The sequence below is a fragment of the Syngnathoides biaculeatus genome, chromosome 15, assembly GCF_019802595.1.
Source record: "Syngnathoides biaculeatus isolate LvHL_M chromosome 15, ASM1980259v1, whole genome shotgun sequence".
Classification (NCBI taxonomy): domain Eukaryota; kingdom Metazoa; phylum Chordata; class Actinopteri; order Syngnathiformes; family Syngnathidae; genus Syngnathoides; species Syngnathoides biaculeatus.
Window position 1 is genome coordinate 20,730,042 of NC_084654.1, and position 15,978 is coordinate 20,746,019.

The 15,978-nt window shown below is 42.5% G+C and overlaps 1 protein-coding gene across 3 annotated transcripts in view; it reads right to left on the reverse strand.

Annotated features, from left to right (window-relative positions):
- Positions 1 to 15,978, reverse strand: part of uggt1 (UDP-glucose glycoprotein glucosyltransferase 1) — a 207,237-nt gene that overhangs the window by 12,709 nt on the left and 178,550 nt on the right. Inside the window, exons 1-20 of one of the 3 annotated variants that reach the window (XM_061843556.1) lie at positions 12,921 to 12,989; positions 10,936 to 11,097; positions 10,765 to 10,841; positions 10,422 to 10,555; positions 10,236 to 10,348; positions 9,967 to 10,141; positions 8,983 to 9,079; positions 8,846 to 8,924; positions 8,670 to 8,770; positions 6,703 to 6,802; positions 6,497 to 6,557; positions 4,607 to 4,698; positions 3,906 to 4,056; positions 3,712 to 3,831; positions 3,544 to 3,629; positions 2,490 to 2,625; positions 2,267 to 2,398; positions 2,015 to 2,179; positions 844 to 964; positions 651 to 749 (exon numbers count right to left, since the gene is read on the reverse strand). In XM_061843556.1, coding sequence (XP_061699540.1) covers positions 651 to 749; positions 844 to 964; positions 2,015 to 2,179; positions 2,267 to 2,398; positions 2,490 to 2,625; positions 3,544 to 3,629; positions 3,712 to 3,831; positions 3,906 to 4,056; positions 4,607 to 4,698; positions 6,497 to 6,557; positions 6,703 to 6,802; positions 8,670 to 8,770; positions 8,846 to 8,924; positions 8,983 to 9,079; positions 9,967 to 10,141; positions 10,236 to 10,348; positions 10,422 to 10,555; positions 10,765 to 10,841; positions 10,936 to 11,063 — 2,167 coding nt within the window. In that variant the 5' untranslated portion in view covers positions 11,064 to 11,097; positions 12,921 to 12,989. Of the gene's footprint in view, positions 1 to 650; positions 750 to 843; positions 965 to 2,014; positions 2,180 to 2,266; positions 2,399 to 2,489; positions 2,626 to 3,543; positions 3,630 to 3,711; positions 3,832 to 3,905; positions 4,057 to 4,606; positions 4,699 to 6,496; positions 6,558 to 6,702; positions 6,803 to 8,669; positions 8,771 to 8,845; positions 8,925 to 8,982; positions 9,080 to 9,966; positions 10,142 to 10,235; positions 10,349 to 10,421; positions 10,556 to 10,764; positions 10,842 to 10,935; positions 11,098 to 12,920; positions 13,014 to 15,978 lie in introns of those variants that run through there. The other 2 variants (XM_061843554.1, XM_061843555.1) reach the window with 2 other exon arrangements.

Sequence of the window (15,978 nt, forward strand, 5' to 3'; positions counted from 1 at the left end):
ACGCTAGCACGGACAGCGCCGCGCTAAAGATAGTGCGAACAGTGCCGCGCTAAAGATAGTGCTGACACTAGTGCCGCGCTTATGCTACCTCTAACAGGGCCGATTAAAATAAAACTTACCGGTACTCATCACTGAGACACAGCAGCAACACGCTAGCGCAGCGCTAACAGGGCCAGTAAAAGTCACTTCCTTGGCACATATATTCCGTTAGAAAGAAATGCACAAATTAGCCGCATCACCGCATAAACTGCAGGGTTGAAAGCGTGTGAAAAAGGTCGCGGCTTGTAGGCTGGAAATTACGGTACTACATTCATGCTCTCCTGATGAAGATGGAGGAAAAGATGTGAAAAGTTTAGTGCATTAGAAGGTGGACCCTTAAAGGACAATGTCACGCCAAATGAGTCATCGGGTGATGAGGCAGGAATGGACGGGAGGCACTACGGAGGAAGGAGAAGGGGATCACGACAGCTTGGTGGTGGTCGGCGCCGGCACAGGCAACATTTTAAAGCACGAGGAAGAAGCGGTAGGGGAAGAGGACAGAGGAGGAAAAAGCGCTCAGGCTTGAGGGTGACTGCGTCGCCTTTGCTTGGGCGGCGCTCAAACGCCACTAAAAAAAAAAAACAAAAAAAATCCCGTTTGAAAGTGCTGACCTTTCTTGGTCATGTAATTGATGCTGTTAGCCACAGCCGTGCTCTTTTCCCGGGTGTCCAGAGTGGAGAAGCGAGCGTAATCATCCACAAAATGGTTGTCTAGGGAAGAGGTGAGAAAAAAAAAAACGGCAGGACATTATGTTTGTCATTTTGTTGAGGCTCCCTTATGACACGTTATTGAAAAAGGACTCACTGGTGTCAGAGAGGTCCAAGTAGGTTCTTGTGGTGGACAGCACTCGGGAGTTGATGCGAGGGACCACGTTGGGCTGGTTCATGACGAAGTCCACCACGTCGTGATCTGTAGCCAGCTCGCCCTGCGGGTTGCACAAAGGAAAGTGACTTATGACCAATTATAAAAATCAGAAAAGCCCAATTCCCTTGTCACTGACAGACAATTGAATTTGGTTCCCAACTAAAACCAATTGTTTTGTTCCTTCGTTGTCAGCCAATCAGCATACATTGATATGTAATAAGGGTAAACACTAAACTATTTACATGTAAAATGCACTTCTACTTGTGAAAAATTCAGGTTATGAAATGATTTCCAGAACGGATTAATTTCGTAAGTAGAGGTACCACTGTATTTTTCAGAATTAGTCTATGTACATATGTTTATAAATTAACAATGCTGTCGTTAAACTGAGGTACAATAATAATAGTTACTACTTGTTTTTTCCTGATGGTAAAAGTGCCCACCACTATTTGAGGAAATACAGTGATGCCGCAGTACTCGACCACAATCCGTTCCAGAAACGGTTCGAAAAGTGAATTGTTTGAAAACCGAATCGCTGTTTCCCAATGCATTGAATGGACAAAGAAATAATGCGTTCCAAGCCTAAAAAAAAAAAAAAAAAAAAATCGGCTTTTTAAAGCATTTTTCTTGCTTTTCCTGATAATAAACTGCATAGTAGAAATACATGTATAGTTTAAATACTTTATATAATAAAATAATTTAAGAAATGTATTTATTTTTTGCTTAAAATGCATGCTCGGCTGGGAGTGCATTGGCGTATCTGTAGCGACTCGGCCCCCCGCCTTGTAAATTTTTTTTTTTTTAATTTACAAAAGTGCAGAATAACTTTAAACAAGGAACTTGCGTTCTTTGGAGCCATGATTGGGGGTTAATACGGTAGTCCTTGATAAGAAGAAAAACAACAGTCACTACTGGGACACGTCTGTTCGTTCGAAAACAGAAGCAAAAAAAAAAAAAAAAAATCTCTAAATCTTTGTTAAAAAACGGGGACTTTTAAAACCCGAGGCTTTATTGTACGTTCTATACAGTTGTGATGTTTGTACTAATCCCGCACCACTTACTGTGTAGACTACTGCATATACAGGGTGTACTTGTATGTGCGCCAACTGACCAAGTAGACAGCCCTCTGGTAGAAGGAGGTGGTCTCGAGGATCTTCTGCATGGTGACCGTCTCCAGTTCGTCCGGTTCCAGGTGCTCTGGCTGGTACGGAATTCCGTTGTACATGACCACCGGCAACGGGCCCACCCCTGTCTGCTCATAATACGCCCGCCCTTCCTGCAAAGATGCACACAAATAGTGAATGGAATGTCCTAGCCAACAGGATTTGAGATGGAAGGGGAAAAAAAAAAAAGCTCGCGTCACCTTCCTGTTGTTGTCGTAGATGGAGTCGGCTCCCAGGACGCTGCTGACCTCCACGTAGGGGAACCTCTTCTCCAGAACTTTAACCACATTCCCGACAGTCAGCCGTCCGCCCATTGGGACGCCGGTGAACATCTTGAGGAGGATATTTAAAGGACAAAAAAAAAAGATAAAGCGACAAGAGCAACAAACCCATCACGTCTTGCGGTCGTAAGCGTCGACTCACTGAGATGACTGCCTCGAAAGCGTTGTGGCTGTCCACTTCGTCGCTGATGTAGTTGTAAGCCCGCAGCAGGGCCACGCCCGCATCCTCCATTCCGTCTACGCTGTCTTCATCAGAGACCACAAATACCAGCCCGATCCTACAAAACACACACATAAGCAACATGAATTTCATATTGGGATGCAGAGCGTGTGTTGTCTGCTTCATCAGCATTCACACAAGATTCCCAGTACAGACATTTTAAAGATCCTCACAACTATGCGTGACGAAACCCCAAAGTTGACTTTCAAAAATTGATAAATCAAGTCCCGGTAGTGATGTGCTCACGCCTCTAAAATGCTATGCTAATTAGAACGTAAAACATATTACACTACACACTTTTCATAAATAAATATGCCCTTGTTTCATCTCAACTATTCACCTACTCGAGTATTTGGCAACCTTGTAATTAATGATAATGTCATACGGTATTAATATTGCAGTTTTCCATATCGCCAGGTGATTTCACATTTTTTTACTTTCTTTAGCAATCAGCAGTAAAAAAATGGTTGCTTTCAACAAAAACAGCCGTTTCTGACCAACAAGCAGAGAAAACAGAACAATGAATTGGAGGCAAATATATTTTTGCTTTTGATCTCAAAATAATGATTCATTTCACATTGTAGTTGATTTCCTTCAGAGGGCCGTTATGACTGTGAATCCATGAAAATCTTTCGCCTCGTAACATTTACAGATGAAATTTATGAACTAGTTTTGAATCAGAAATCAAGCGTAATGGGTTTTTCAACTATTGTTCATTTTTGGTCACACAAAAATGCTTGCAATATCTCAACTTTATCATTTATGATATGACAATTTGAAATTTTGTTACAGATGATACAAAAATCATGGAAATTTGCCTTCGTGTGCCACATAAAATCATGCGGCGGCCCGGATCAGGCCCCCGGGCCTCGGGTCTGACACCGGTGCCCTACGTGTTGTTTGAAATTCACCCGTAATCCTAATTTTTGAATCAAAAGCTGTGCTGATCTGAAATGGTAGTTTTCAAGTCACCAACCTGAGTGGGATGTTGTTTGAATAGAACATCTCTGCAACACTAAGCAGCTCCACAGAATTCTCCTGAGTCGGATCCACGATCATCACCTACACACGGACACACACACAATAAAACTGTTTAAATCTCACGTGGATTCACTCCGCTTTGGTCCGTCAGGTGTCGTCCTACCAGATTGTGGAAGTGCTTGCGGATCTGCCTAATCACGCCGGGGAAGGTGGGTCTGAGCAGCTCCTGCACATTGTAGGGCCACGAGCTGTACCGGTGGTCTGTCTCCAAATTGTTAATCCACTAAAACGCACAGACACACTCATTGCGACATGTGCACTTATGTTATTGGCGAAGGATTTGATGCGCTCTCTTACACTGATGGCCGGATTGCGGATGTCAACAGCGTAGTCCGAGTCCGACGGCTGCACGTTGATCTTGAGGATGTCGTGGACGTAGGGCGTGTCGATGAGAAGCGAGTGCAGGCCCTCCATCACCTGCGCCTCGTTCCGCAGAACCTCAAAAACGCTATCGGACACGTGACAATTCACAATTTGGCCAATATTTTAGAAAAGGGAAACTTAAAATTGTCTTTGCATTATGACCTTTTGATACTAGAGTCGAGACGGTTATTTTTTTTCCATAATTCAATACATTTGAAATCCATAATAGGTGAATGATATGACGAGACCATATTAGACATTTTTTAGCAAGATTTTTACCCCCCCATAATTTAAAAAAAAAGAAAAAAAAAATGCAAACTTATTAAACAGACTTACACTTATAAAAACACATAAATGGATTTGAACACCCCCCCCCACACACACACACACGCACACAAATTGGTAGCAAAACATGTATGGAAAATACTCTGTCATTTGGACTGTGGTGTGTATTGTTTATATAGCCACACAGACTATGATTTTTAGAGTATTTGTGATATTAAAAAAAAAATGAGACCAAGATAAATAAGTGAGCTGTCAACTGCACAGCTCAACTCATGTTAAATGGAGCCTCCAAATTGTGAGATTGAGTTTCATTGTTCCCGTGACAGTGACGATAAAGTTCAGTCGTGCACCTGAAGATGTCCTGCGAGTCCAGATCGATGTGCAGCCCGTTGATGAATAGGGCAGAGTCCCCCGGATGCAGCCCAAGAGTCCCTTTGAAGAACTGAGAAAACAAATACCAATTCAACTAGAAGCTCTTTACGCGCATTCCCGCTGTCAAATTAGAAACAAGAGTTTCAAAGATCAAATGCAAATGGAGTGAACTGAAAAAGTTAAATACAACAGAGCTGTACTTAAAGGTCAAGTGTCATGCCTAGAAACATTCTAAAATAAGATATTGTAATGAATAATACATATAACATTATTCACTTCAATGTCCATACGAAAACATAAATACGAGCGGAGAGAGCGCGTCGTCCATCAGCAAAGTTGCGGAAATCTCATTCGACATCCAAGTGGTCGCCATATTGCCTGCGTCGTCTTGTTCATTACGTCACACCGGGACATTCGCCATTGAAAACACGCTGTGCCACCTACTATGGGAGACGGAAGCTCTTTTCAAATAGAGTGAAGTGACCGGGGCAATATTACCCTATCGTTTTGAGCCATGTTTAGATAATATGCGGATCACTTCTAATTAACAACAGCCTCCCAGACAGTATGCATGAGCCAGCCCGGTCGAAGCCGTGCACGGGTACATCAACACATTTAGCACCCCTGACTTATGTGCACAGATCTTTTGTTACATTCTGAGAGGATTACACCCTAACCCCAAAATATTTTTTTTTCCGCACCTGTATACACACCTACCTGTCATTTAGAGCCCACGAAGCTCTCGTCCTTTGTACCCGTACAATCCATTTTTCACGACGAACCGGGTCTTTTTTAAAAGTAAGAAGAGCGAATCCATCCTCCTGAGTGTTCGAACAATATATAGCAATACAACGAGCCGGCATTTTGGCTAGCACGAGGGAACAACGAGCTAGCTTCCAGCAGGTAACACTAGTAGAAAAAGACGAGACCACTCGAGTGGGCGTCTGCTACTAACTTCACTTCCTGCTTCTTCTCGAAAAGAAATCCCTCGAGGGGATTTTCACGGCGGGAGTGACAAAAAGCCACATACGTCAAAATCAATGGATGGGTCCATTCCGGCTGCCTTTTTTTCCATTAATAACATACTAAAAATCATACATTTCATGACAGTGGGAGGAAGGAGCCCGCATACTACGGTGGTAGCCGTAGTACACTGAGAATTACCCAATAAGACAAAGCAAACAAACAATCTCTGTCAGCTCTCCTCGGGAGTCAGCGTGCGGAACAATGGAAACCTGCGTCAAACGAGCTAATTGCCGCCTGTGTGACACCGCTGGAACTCGGTGTCTCCCGCCACTTAAATCTCATTAGGGAGAGACAAAGATGTCAGTTTAATCAGACTTGGAAGCGCTGCAATTACAATGGGACGCAGTGAAGACAAATATTGGGCATCCGGCTGCAAACAGCGTGTTGACAAGACGCGAGAAAATTCACGGGGGTACACGTGTCCACCCTTCTTCAATAAAGAATCGCTCCATAAAAGTGGAGGCCGTCCTCGTTTTGACATTATTTCCCCTCGGACCCTAAAGAGGTGGTGTTGGAGGCTCTGTTGATAGTTTGTGACAAATTTTTTCATTGGATTTGTTTTGTTAAAAGACATCCGATGACATCAAATGGGCCTTTTGACGATATTTGCAAACAATAGGTGTCAGGGTGCGGGTGCCAGAAAATCATTAACTTCGAGTGACGTTAACTGAATATGACGATTAAAACTTGCTGTTTCAGACTGCTCCACTAGATAAGCCCCCAAAGGTTGTTTTTTTTTTTTCTTTTTAATTATTTTATTTCTCTCGCTACAAGCATGAACCTCGCCAGTTGCACGTGTGCCTAATGACGTGGCCGGCGGCATAAGTGAGAGGAAGCGGTACCTTCTGGTTTTCGGCGATCTCTTTCCGGATCTCAGCGCTGACTACCGTTTTGGTGATGGACCTGCGAGAGAGGCGGGAGAAAGAGTGGACTTACATTTCTTGCAGTGCTTTATTGCAGCCCCCCGCCCCCCTTCTTATAAACTTTGTTTTAGTAACACTGTCCCAGCAGGATTTTCCACATTTGTGTGTGTTTTATTATTTTTCACCTGGCCTTGGTGGGGAAGTTCTGACTGAGGTCCTTCATAACATTAAGGGCATCTACGGCGGGGGCGGCCAGGATACGAGCGGCCGTCTGGAAGCTGAGGTCTGCGAAAGAGGAGGCGCAGAAAAATGAAAGGAGAATTTAAAAAAAAAAAAAAAAATTGCCCAATTATATTTCCATGTTTACCAAAATGCCTCACTCCATCTCTGCTTGATGATGCTTTGGTTACCGTGAGGGATAAAAGCACGTTCAATTTTCCCAACTTTCATTTTGCCTCAAAACTCTGACAAAAATGAAGATGAGGAGTGTGGATTATAATTGCCGTGGTCTTGTTACATGCCTGATTATGGGCCCCTTGTGGTCCGCTTACCGTTGTAAAAAGAGAGCGCTAACCAGCCCCAGCAGGGTTGCAGATAAAGACCGAACGGCCACATGACACTTTGAAGTCAAAGCTCAGCCTTGGCCTTCCATCCCCACAACCCACCCACAGACGCTCGACTCAGAGCGAGCGACACGAGCAGCCTCGTGGTGTCACCGTCCGAAACATCCCAGACCGCATTTGAACTGGAGAAAGTTGAAAAGGTGAAAGAAACTCGAGAATATTTAAAGGATGCTGTAAAATCCTAATCAATGCGGCTTTAATGTTGCAGCAGACCCGCATCTCCTCAGCGATATGACGTCTTGAATATCGAGCGAGCTTATTGATTAGTCTGTAGTGTCGACGCGTTGCGGTTTTGGCCCCATTAATGTTCGTGCACTCACAGCAAAAGCAACGCTGTACAATATTATATATATTCCTTTTCCACTCGTTTTTTTATCAATACAGTGAACCCCTTCATATTTGTGATTCTGGAATTCACAGAATTTTGGGGGCGACCTATCCTCTGTTACCGTTTTTGTATTCTGGCCAAAACAAAAAAAGTCTTGCTCGTCACTAGTGAACTGTGCTAAAGTGAGTTGAGGAACTTCATGCAGTGCTCTACCACCTTCTTATGGCATATGCAGGCCTCCGCCCTACCAATTGCAAGTGTTCACTCTTCATATTTGCAATGAAGCAATGCAATCAATTACCTCAATTAAAGCGCACGTTATCAGCATAACTGTCTTAAAACCAAGATATCGATATGGACTTTATTACACAGCCAGGAAATCATATCACCATTGAGGTGAATGAACCACCGCTTATTTAATGATGTGACAGCGACGGCGGACTTCGCCGCCGCCAGCAAAGTGTCACCATTTGTCAACTTTGTCGACAAACTAATGGACGCGGAGCTGCCGCGCTTCCTCGAGGGGGTGGGAATTTACAACATCGTAAAATTGATTCCCTCAAAACGAAAGTGGCAGATACAACACCGGCGGATGTTAAACTAAGCCGCGGATGCTGCATGCTTGGTGTCGGTTACTTAACGTTTGCTTGCATCACTTTGCACTGTACATGAGTTAGTAGGAACATGATCGAATTTCAAAATGTATTTTTTTGTTGGTTTACACTGCAATCTCACAAGATTGATGACCTTATCCCATTAGAAAATAATGGTATTAGGAATAATATATTTCCGGGGGGGGGGGGGCACGGTGGATCGGCTGCGACCCTTGTGAGGATAAGCAGCTGAGAAAATGGATGGATATATCCAGGGTCAAACTGTCACTTACATCTTAACATTTCTAATTGTAATGACAATACAGTGACACAAAGAAATCGCAACATTTTTGCTCAATCATGTAATAATATCAGAATCTTACAATGCAGAGTCACCGGTTAGGGTGACACCATTTTGGGGAAGAATAGGTATAAAAACTAAAACTAAGCCAAGTTTTTGTGGAGTATTGTGTGACCATCATTTTGCATAGTGTCAAAAAAAGATGACGAAAAGGGACTTAATATTTTGATGCGCACACAGGTTTGACTTGAAAAAAAAAAAAAAAAAAAAAAAGAAAAGTTGCAGTGGACATGGGAACCAGACCCACCTTGCATTTCCCAGACTTTGAGCGGCGCCATTTCATTGGTGCTTTCCACTAAATGTTTCCGCAGCTCCTTCAGCTGTTCTTTCAGTTCTGGGTAGAGTGTCCTGAAGATACAAATTGCTATTGTGAACATATTCTTTGCGGCGAAGAACCGCACGGCGAAGAAGTGCTTGGCTCACTTGAGTCGGCCAAAAAGGAAACCCTGGACCTCGTCCACCGGGTCGTTCTCCCTAAACATTGTGGCGTTCACCTCCGCCCCTGAAACCACAACCAACTGAGTAGCTGCTCTGGACTTACATACTCTGTGTGTGTGTACCTTGGACTTGTGTGTCATCCTTGGCCTTGTACTCCTGGTTTTTGATGGCCAACTCCACCCCATAGCCAGAGAGAGAGACCCTCTTTGTGCTTGGATTCTACCGAAAAAGAATAATAGTAAGAAAAAAAAGTCAAATATTGAAAAAAAATGTTTGAGTATTTAAAACAAGTGTTGCCTTTGAGCCCACTAGCTAACACATGACAGGAAATCGCATCAAAGGGCTTATGAATAGCATCAATGTGAAACTATTACATATTTTGACATAATACAGCCATACAGTATATGTTTTATTCTCTGTGAAGAGTGACTAATATTAATGCTGAAAAGTTAACATCTCCTAGATCTCATATATCTGTGTCTGTATTATACTGCCACAAGGTGGCTAAAACACGCACCTCAGAGGGAGCAGCACAATCGCCATTGAATTGAAGAAAAACGTGTGACAAACAAATTCTTTATATTTAATGATGTCCTTACTGTGTATTAAATACAAAGAACAATATTATAGAGAATGGGAACCTGGTCGATTTAAAAAAAAAAAAAAAAAAAAAAGGTTGTTTTTTGTGGGAGGCCAGAACTTATTAATGGCACTGTGGTACTGCACTATGTTTTTATTTGTAATGTGGAAAATAATTTGCAGTACAGGTTTTTGGGCATGGTCGCAGAATAAATTACATTTTTCTCAAAGAAACACTGTACATTATTAAAATGATCAGTGTAAAAAATAAATAAATAAAAAGCTCTCTTTGGACTCATGTTGTGCCTCTAATGATTTCCAAGAAATGAACACTCACATGGAAAAAAAGAAAAACAACAAATCAGAGACGGAAGGTGTGAATGACAACCCGTGCGTACAGGATATTAGTTTATTACAGTTGTACTAAACTAATATCACAAAATATCACAAGGCTCTATTAAAGGTTATGTAGACCCAAATGCAGCACAAATTGACCAGATGGGATAAGATAGACGTGTGACACCTACGGCAACATAATGACGGAGCACGTAAGTCGCCAGGCCTTCGCCAACTTTGTCCACAGCGGCCCGGTGAAGCTCCCGGAAATCTGCTTTCCCCAATTCGGCATACAGGATGACGACGGGAGTGTCTGACTTTGATCCGGGATATTTATGGTCGCCCTTGAAAAGATAAGGCTTCGGCCTGTGTGTGTGTGTGTGTGTGGGGGGGGGGGTGTCAGCGCAGTCGGTTATTTTCGGGAATCTTGCCACTCATAACTATTCCGGTTTGGCGCTACCTTTCTGAGGCTGTTTTCAGAAGCGCCTCCAATGTGCCGGGACTGCACGTCTTCTCTCCGTGGACGCTGAAAAAGGCTGAACAGCCGGCGGGAGGCGGCTCATTGGACGCAATCTAGAGGCACAGCGGGATCGGGAAACAGTGACTAAAACACAGCGCGACAAAAAGTACCTAAAATTGCTGGTACCTGTTGGAAGGAGTGCACTGTGGCCGAGTAGGCTCGGAGGGACAGGGCGAACTTTAGCATGTTCACTTGCATGGGGCTGAGCAAGGCGCCCGCTTTCTGCACGATCAGCTCGTAATAGGCCTTGTCTGTGTCAGCTGGAAAGCAAAAACATATCAGCATTGCAAATTTCCCCTTTACATGACGAGTAAAGGTTACCATCGTATATAGTGACTGGTTCGCTGCCAGTTTTTGAATGAAAAGGACTGATTTAGATATTCTGCGACTAGACCGCTACATTACACGTTGTGTTCAATTTCAGATGTTTCACTGTAATCGCAAACACTTTATAAGAGCTTTCACTCACCATTGTGCTCGTCTATGTTCTGATTGGCCTCGACAAAGTCCCAAAACTTCTCTTGGTTCTCGTCTGCCAAGAACTCACTGAAGAAGATGACGAAAAACAAATATGCGATGAGCTTTAGGGAACTTTTAAACAGATTATTTTAAATGTGGTTTGTCAGAGATAGTTTTCCACCTGGCTTCCAGCAGCAGGGGTGTGTCGGCCCACTTGGCTGTCAGGGTGGTGGTCACGGCTTTGGAGTCGGCCCCGCCGCCGGTAACGAAGGTGAGCGGCGACAGCAGTGAAATCCACAGAAGCCACATTGTCCACCCTGCACCTGACAGCGGACATTAGAAACTTTAGGACGTGGCATGTAAAAGAAAAAAAAAAGTAACATTGCAAACATCAATAGGAAGTGATCAGAAAACGACATGTAACAACTACGATCAGGGACGAAACAAAACAAACAACAAATCAACAAACCTACAATGATAACATTTTTCGTGATTGGTCAAATTTTGATGAGCGGTCAGTCATACGACAGAAAATACTTTTTGAGACAACAGTAAAGCTGAGCAATACAAGGTTATTAACAGTGACCTGGAAATGCTGATACCTTTTTTTGACAACTGTTGAACAGTTTGAAACAAATAATACAGCAATAGTTTGGTAAAATGACCAATGCGCAAATGGCGCAGAATTCAGAATGGGTTAACTAATTCGTGGGCAGCGTCCCATTTTTGGGAAATCATGATTTTCACGGATTATATCCTTCAGTATATCAAAATATTGAAGTATTTTAATGTGTAGCCATAATTTGGTATCAGAAGAGGATAACTCATCGGTCGAAGTTAGCGCGGAGTTATTTCCCTTTCTAACATGGCTGCCTCAAGTACACATGGAGCGCTTTTCAAGAGAAGAAAGGGAGAAAGGTCAGTATGCAACCAAGTTTGTCTTCAAAATGCTAATCCATCAGTATTATTAATGCGTAAGTGCCGTTCTAGAATAAGAATTAATTGATAAACATATCTCTAGTATGTACCACTTCACAGAACTGATAACATACCCGTAACAAGCGAGAGGGTGCATCTTTTTTGCCCTTTGTTTTATGTGTTAAAATGAAAAAGAAGTGTTATTTCCTTGATTGTGGCCTGTTAGGAGACTTTTATCTCAATAAGGCAAAAAAATGAATGGGTTAAGAAATTTAAAATGACTAGAAGGCTATAATCTGGAACAGTGTCAGTTGTGCAAATTCTGCACATACTTTTCAAACACGAGTGACGAGTGCTGGTCAACAACAGATATGCAAATAGAGCATAGTGTCAAGTGCTGTATGTAAATAACGTACAATTACTCCGACAGAGATTTAATAAGCCAAAAATAGTCAGATTGTTAATGTGATTTTGTAATGTAACTGTTTAAGATGTTAATGGTGAGAGGGAAGCTTTTGGAATGTCTGTTAATATTTGGACATTATTTTGTGAGGATAAGCGGTTCCAAAAAATTGATGTATATGAAACGCTTGTGAAATTCGAGGTCTGGACGAATGGTTCCTACATTCACTTCAGAATTCTGAAGATGAACGTTTGAATCCAGGCTCCGGTCTTCCTGCGTGGGGATCGCACGACTTCACTATGCTTCCGTGGGTTGCTCATCACATTCTAAAAATCAATACATTATAATAAAATTCTGATACAATTTGGATTGCCTACATTTATGATAAAAGCAGGATGTTGTGCGGGTGCACCAGCAAGCTTGTAAACAAAAAGAAACTACCGGTGCTAACCAATCGGAGCTCTCAGCGTGGCCCCTTCGTCCAATGACCGCACAGATTGTACGTGCTGTCATTGTTCGGACCAGAGCGGTCGCATTATTAGCGGCAATACATGGACCGACACCACAAAAAAAAAAAAAAAAAAACCCGCAAAGAACACGAACCACAGAAGCCAATCATTATTGTTAAAGTGAGAACAATGGCGGCGAGTTCACAACGGCTCTGTGAGCTTCCACCTTAAATGCTAGCCCGCAGGAGCTAGCTCTCTCAGCTAACACCCCATTCAGACAGTTTTGGCCGGGACGCAGCGTTATTAGGACGAAATATTTCATTTTCATTTCAACCGATCAGTCGGGTGATGGTTTGCACGCGCCTGGTATGAAAAAAAATGTTTAACTTTCCTCACCGAAGCCGGTGTCGTAGCTTCCTGGAATCATCATTTAACCGGAGAGGAGGTGGGGTCCTGGCCAGGGAGCGTTGGGGTAGCCGACACATTTGCCGCATCAAAAATGTACCGTAAAAACAACAACAGTTTATGTTCTCAAAAACGGGAAAAATTGAAAATAAACAAGCGACACCAAATCATTCAGATTTATGACAAAAAAAATTGCCTCTATATACAGCATTATGTACTAAATTGTAGTTTTGATTCGATACCAGACAAATCACTGATACTGCTGGTTACTTTTTAATATTTACATAGATGAATTATTAACTTGCCTAATCTCAATTCATTTTTACAACGTTGAAGTGTTTTTTTAAGGTTTTCTATGTTATTATTATCAAATATTTGAAACCCAGGACAGGATTAGGACAAAATATATTGGTAAAGATAAAATACTGTATCACACAAAACAATAACAATCAGAAACAATAGAACAGTAACAAAACATTTCATCCCCATTCATTGTCATGTATGTATTTATTTATTGTCTTAATTCAAGTTAATGTATTCATTTAAATAACCTTTGAATGGGGGCTGGGGGGGGGGATTGTGCTGGGACAGAAACGGCAAGTCTGGCGTCGCCTGTTTGATGAAACAAAAACTAATGTCTCTGATACTGAGCCTAACTTGGTATCAATATTATTGATATATGAATCGATCTGCTCGCCACTACTAATTCATGCGCTTCAGACTTCCATCAGATTACCCTTTTCTCTCTCTTTCGCTCTCTCTCAGTCTCTTTCTCTCTTGATGACTGAATCAAGACGGAATGTCGTTCTTCCGGGTTTAATGTTGGAGCAAAGGTAAAAAGAAAACCATGACTATTATGTTCATACAGAAATATACACGGTCAAAAAAAAGAAAACGATTTTACGTTGGAGTTTTGCCGCAACCAATGCTGCCCTTTGCGACCGCACATATTGCACTTGCCAGAAACTGCTGCAGGGAAATGACTAATTTGTATATACATAGTACACGACACATATATTCAGATACTATTTTTAAAAACAAATTCTCTTTAAAAGGGGGTTGCAACCAATGTTCCCTCTAAGCTGCACAACTGCGCATTTGCGCACACTCAGCACAGAGGAAAACAGATCCAACGCGGTGAACTACAGCCTGACATTTTTTTTTTTTAAACAGGCAGCACACTGCCTCTCACCAGCCCCCGTTATTTTAAAGGGGTACACTCACAATTACAAACATCGGGGTATGCGAATAATAGAATAAAAAGTGGAGAAACTGGACGAGATTTTCTCTTTTTTGAGTAGAAAAAGGTCTGGTCCGAAGCCGAAGTAGAAAGTGCAGGATGAGATGGTGTATAATGTTAAAATTCCACCTTGGCACATCCTGATTGAGGATGAAAGCACAGATGATACATTGCCCAAAAAAGCTAATTCTGTTTTTTAAAAATAGGAGGCAACACAGAGTGAAGAAAATAAGTATTTGAACACCCTGCTATATTGCAAGTTCTGCCACTTAGAAATCATGTAGGGTCTGAAATTTTCATCGTAGGTGCATGTCCAGTATGAGAGAGGTCATCTAAAAAGATAAATCCAGAAATATATATATTTTTTTAACGATTTATTTGTGTGATACAGTTGCAAATATGACAACGACCCGAAGCGCACACCCAGGAAAACCAAGGAGAGGCTCCGTAAGAAGCATATCAAGGTTCTGGCGTGACCTAGCCAGTCTCCAGACCTAAACCCAATAGAAAATCTTTGGAGGGAGCTGAATCTCTGTGTTTCTCAGCGACAGCCCAGAAACCTGTCTGATCTAGAGAAGATCTGTTTGGAGGAGTGCGCCAAAATCCCTCCTGCAGTGTACGCAAACCTGATGAACAACTACAGGAAACATATGACCTCTGTAATTGCAAGCAAAGGCTACTGTACCAAATAATAACATTGTTTTTCTCAGGAGTTCAAATACTTATTTGCAGCTGCATCACACAACTAAATCATTAAAAAAAAATCATACATTGTGATTTCTGGATTTTTCTTTTTTAGATTACCTCCCTCACAGTGGACAAGCACCTACGATGAAAATTTCAGACCCCTCCATGTGGGAGATCTTTCAATATACGAGGGTGTTCAAATACTTATTTTCTTCACTGTAAGATGAATCCTAAAACTGTTTGGGAGCATTATTCAGCTTTCAACGTGCATTGCAAGCAATAATTCAGTTTTACACCAAGAAAAACAGACGGGGGATATCATTGCGATTTAAAAAAAATTAAACCTAGTCGGAAGCAACAAATTTATAGTTAATAGTTGGCTTGGTATGTATTTGTATTGTCATGTATTTTTTTGTGGTTTGTTGACATTTTCAGTTTACAAAAACACAAAATGGTTGTTCAAAATGTTCTGATGGGAAAGTAATCGGGACCAGGTAACTTCAATAGATGACACTGATTGACCACAGTGCATACGTCTGATGTTGCTCACGGTGGTCAAAGGGGGCGCTCACGGGCTTAGCGCGTCCGCTCAAAAAATTAGAGGGAACATCGCTCGCAACTTAGCGTCACTCGAAGTGTCCAGTGCGACGAGGCTTGCGAAGCACGGCGGTGCTGCGGGCCAATCGTCGAGCGGGCAAGAGTGAGAAGACATCATTTTTCCCCATTTCCTCGCTCCGCGGCCTAAATTAAATTGGACAAGTGATCCTCCGGAGGGAGCGGTCACACCCCCGCGATTCAACATTTCGGGAGACGCGGGCGACATTAATTATCCTGTCGACGTTGACCTTCACTTTTAAAGTGCGTGCGCAGCGACCCGCCCCCCCACCCCCACCCACCACCACCGCCCCCCTCATCCCTTTTACATATAAAACAATAAGTTGAATCCGCAGTCCAGGACTGGATGCGGCATCCTCACACGTCGGTTAGTGCATGTGTAATTACGGATGATGTACAACACACACACACGCTCGCCCTGAAGGGGCCTGTCAACAAGGTGACATCCTCACATGAATTACACGAGATGGCTTGTCACCTTTCAAATTCCGCACCCTGCGTGTCGGT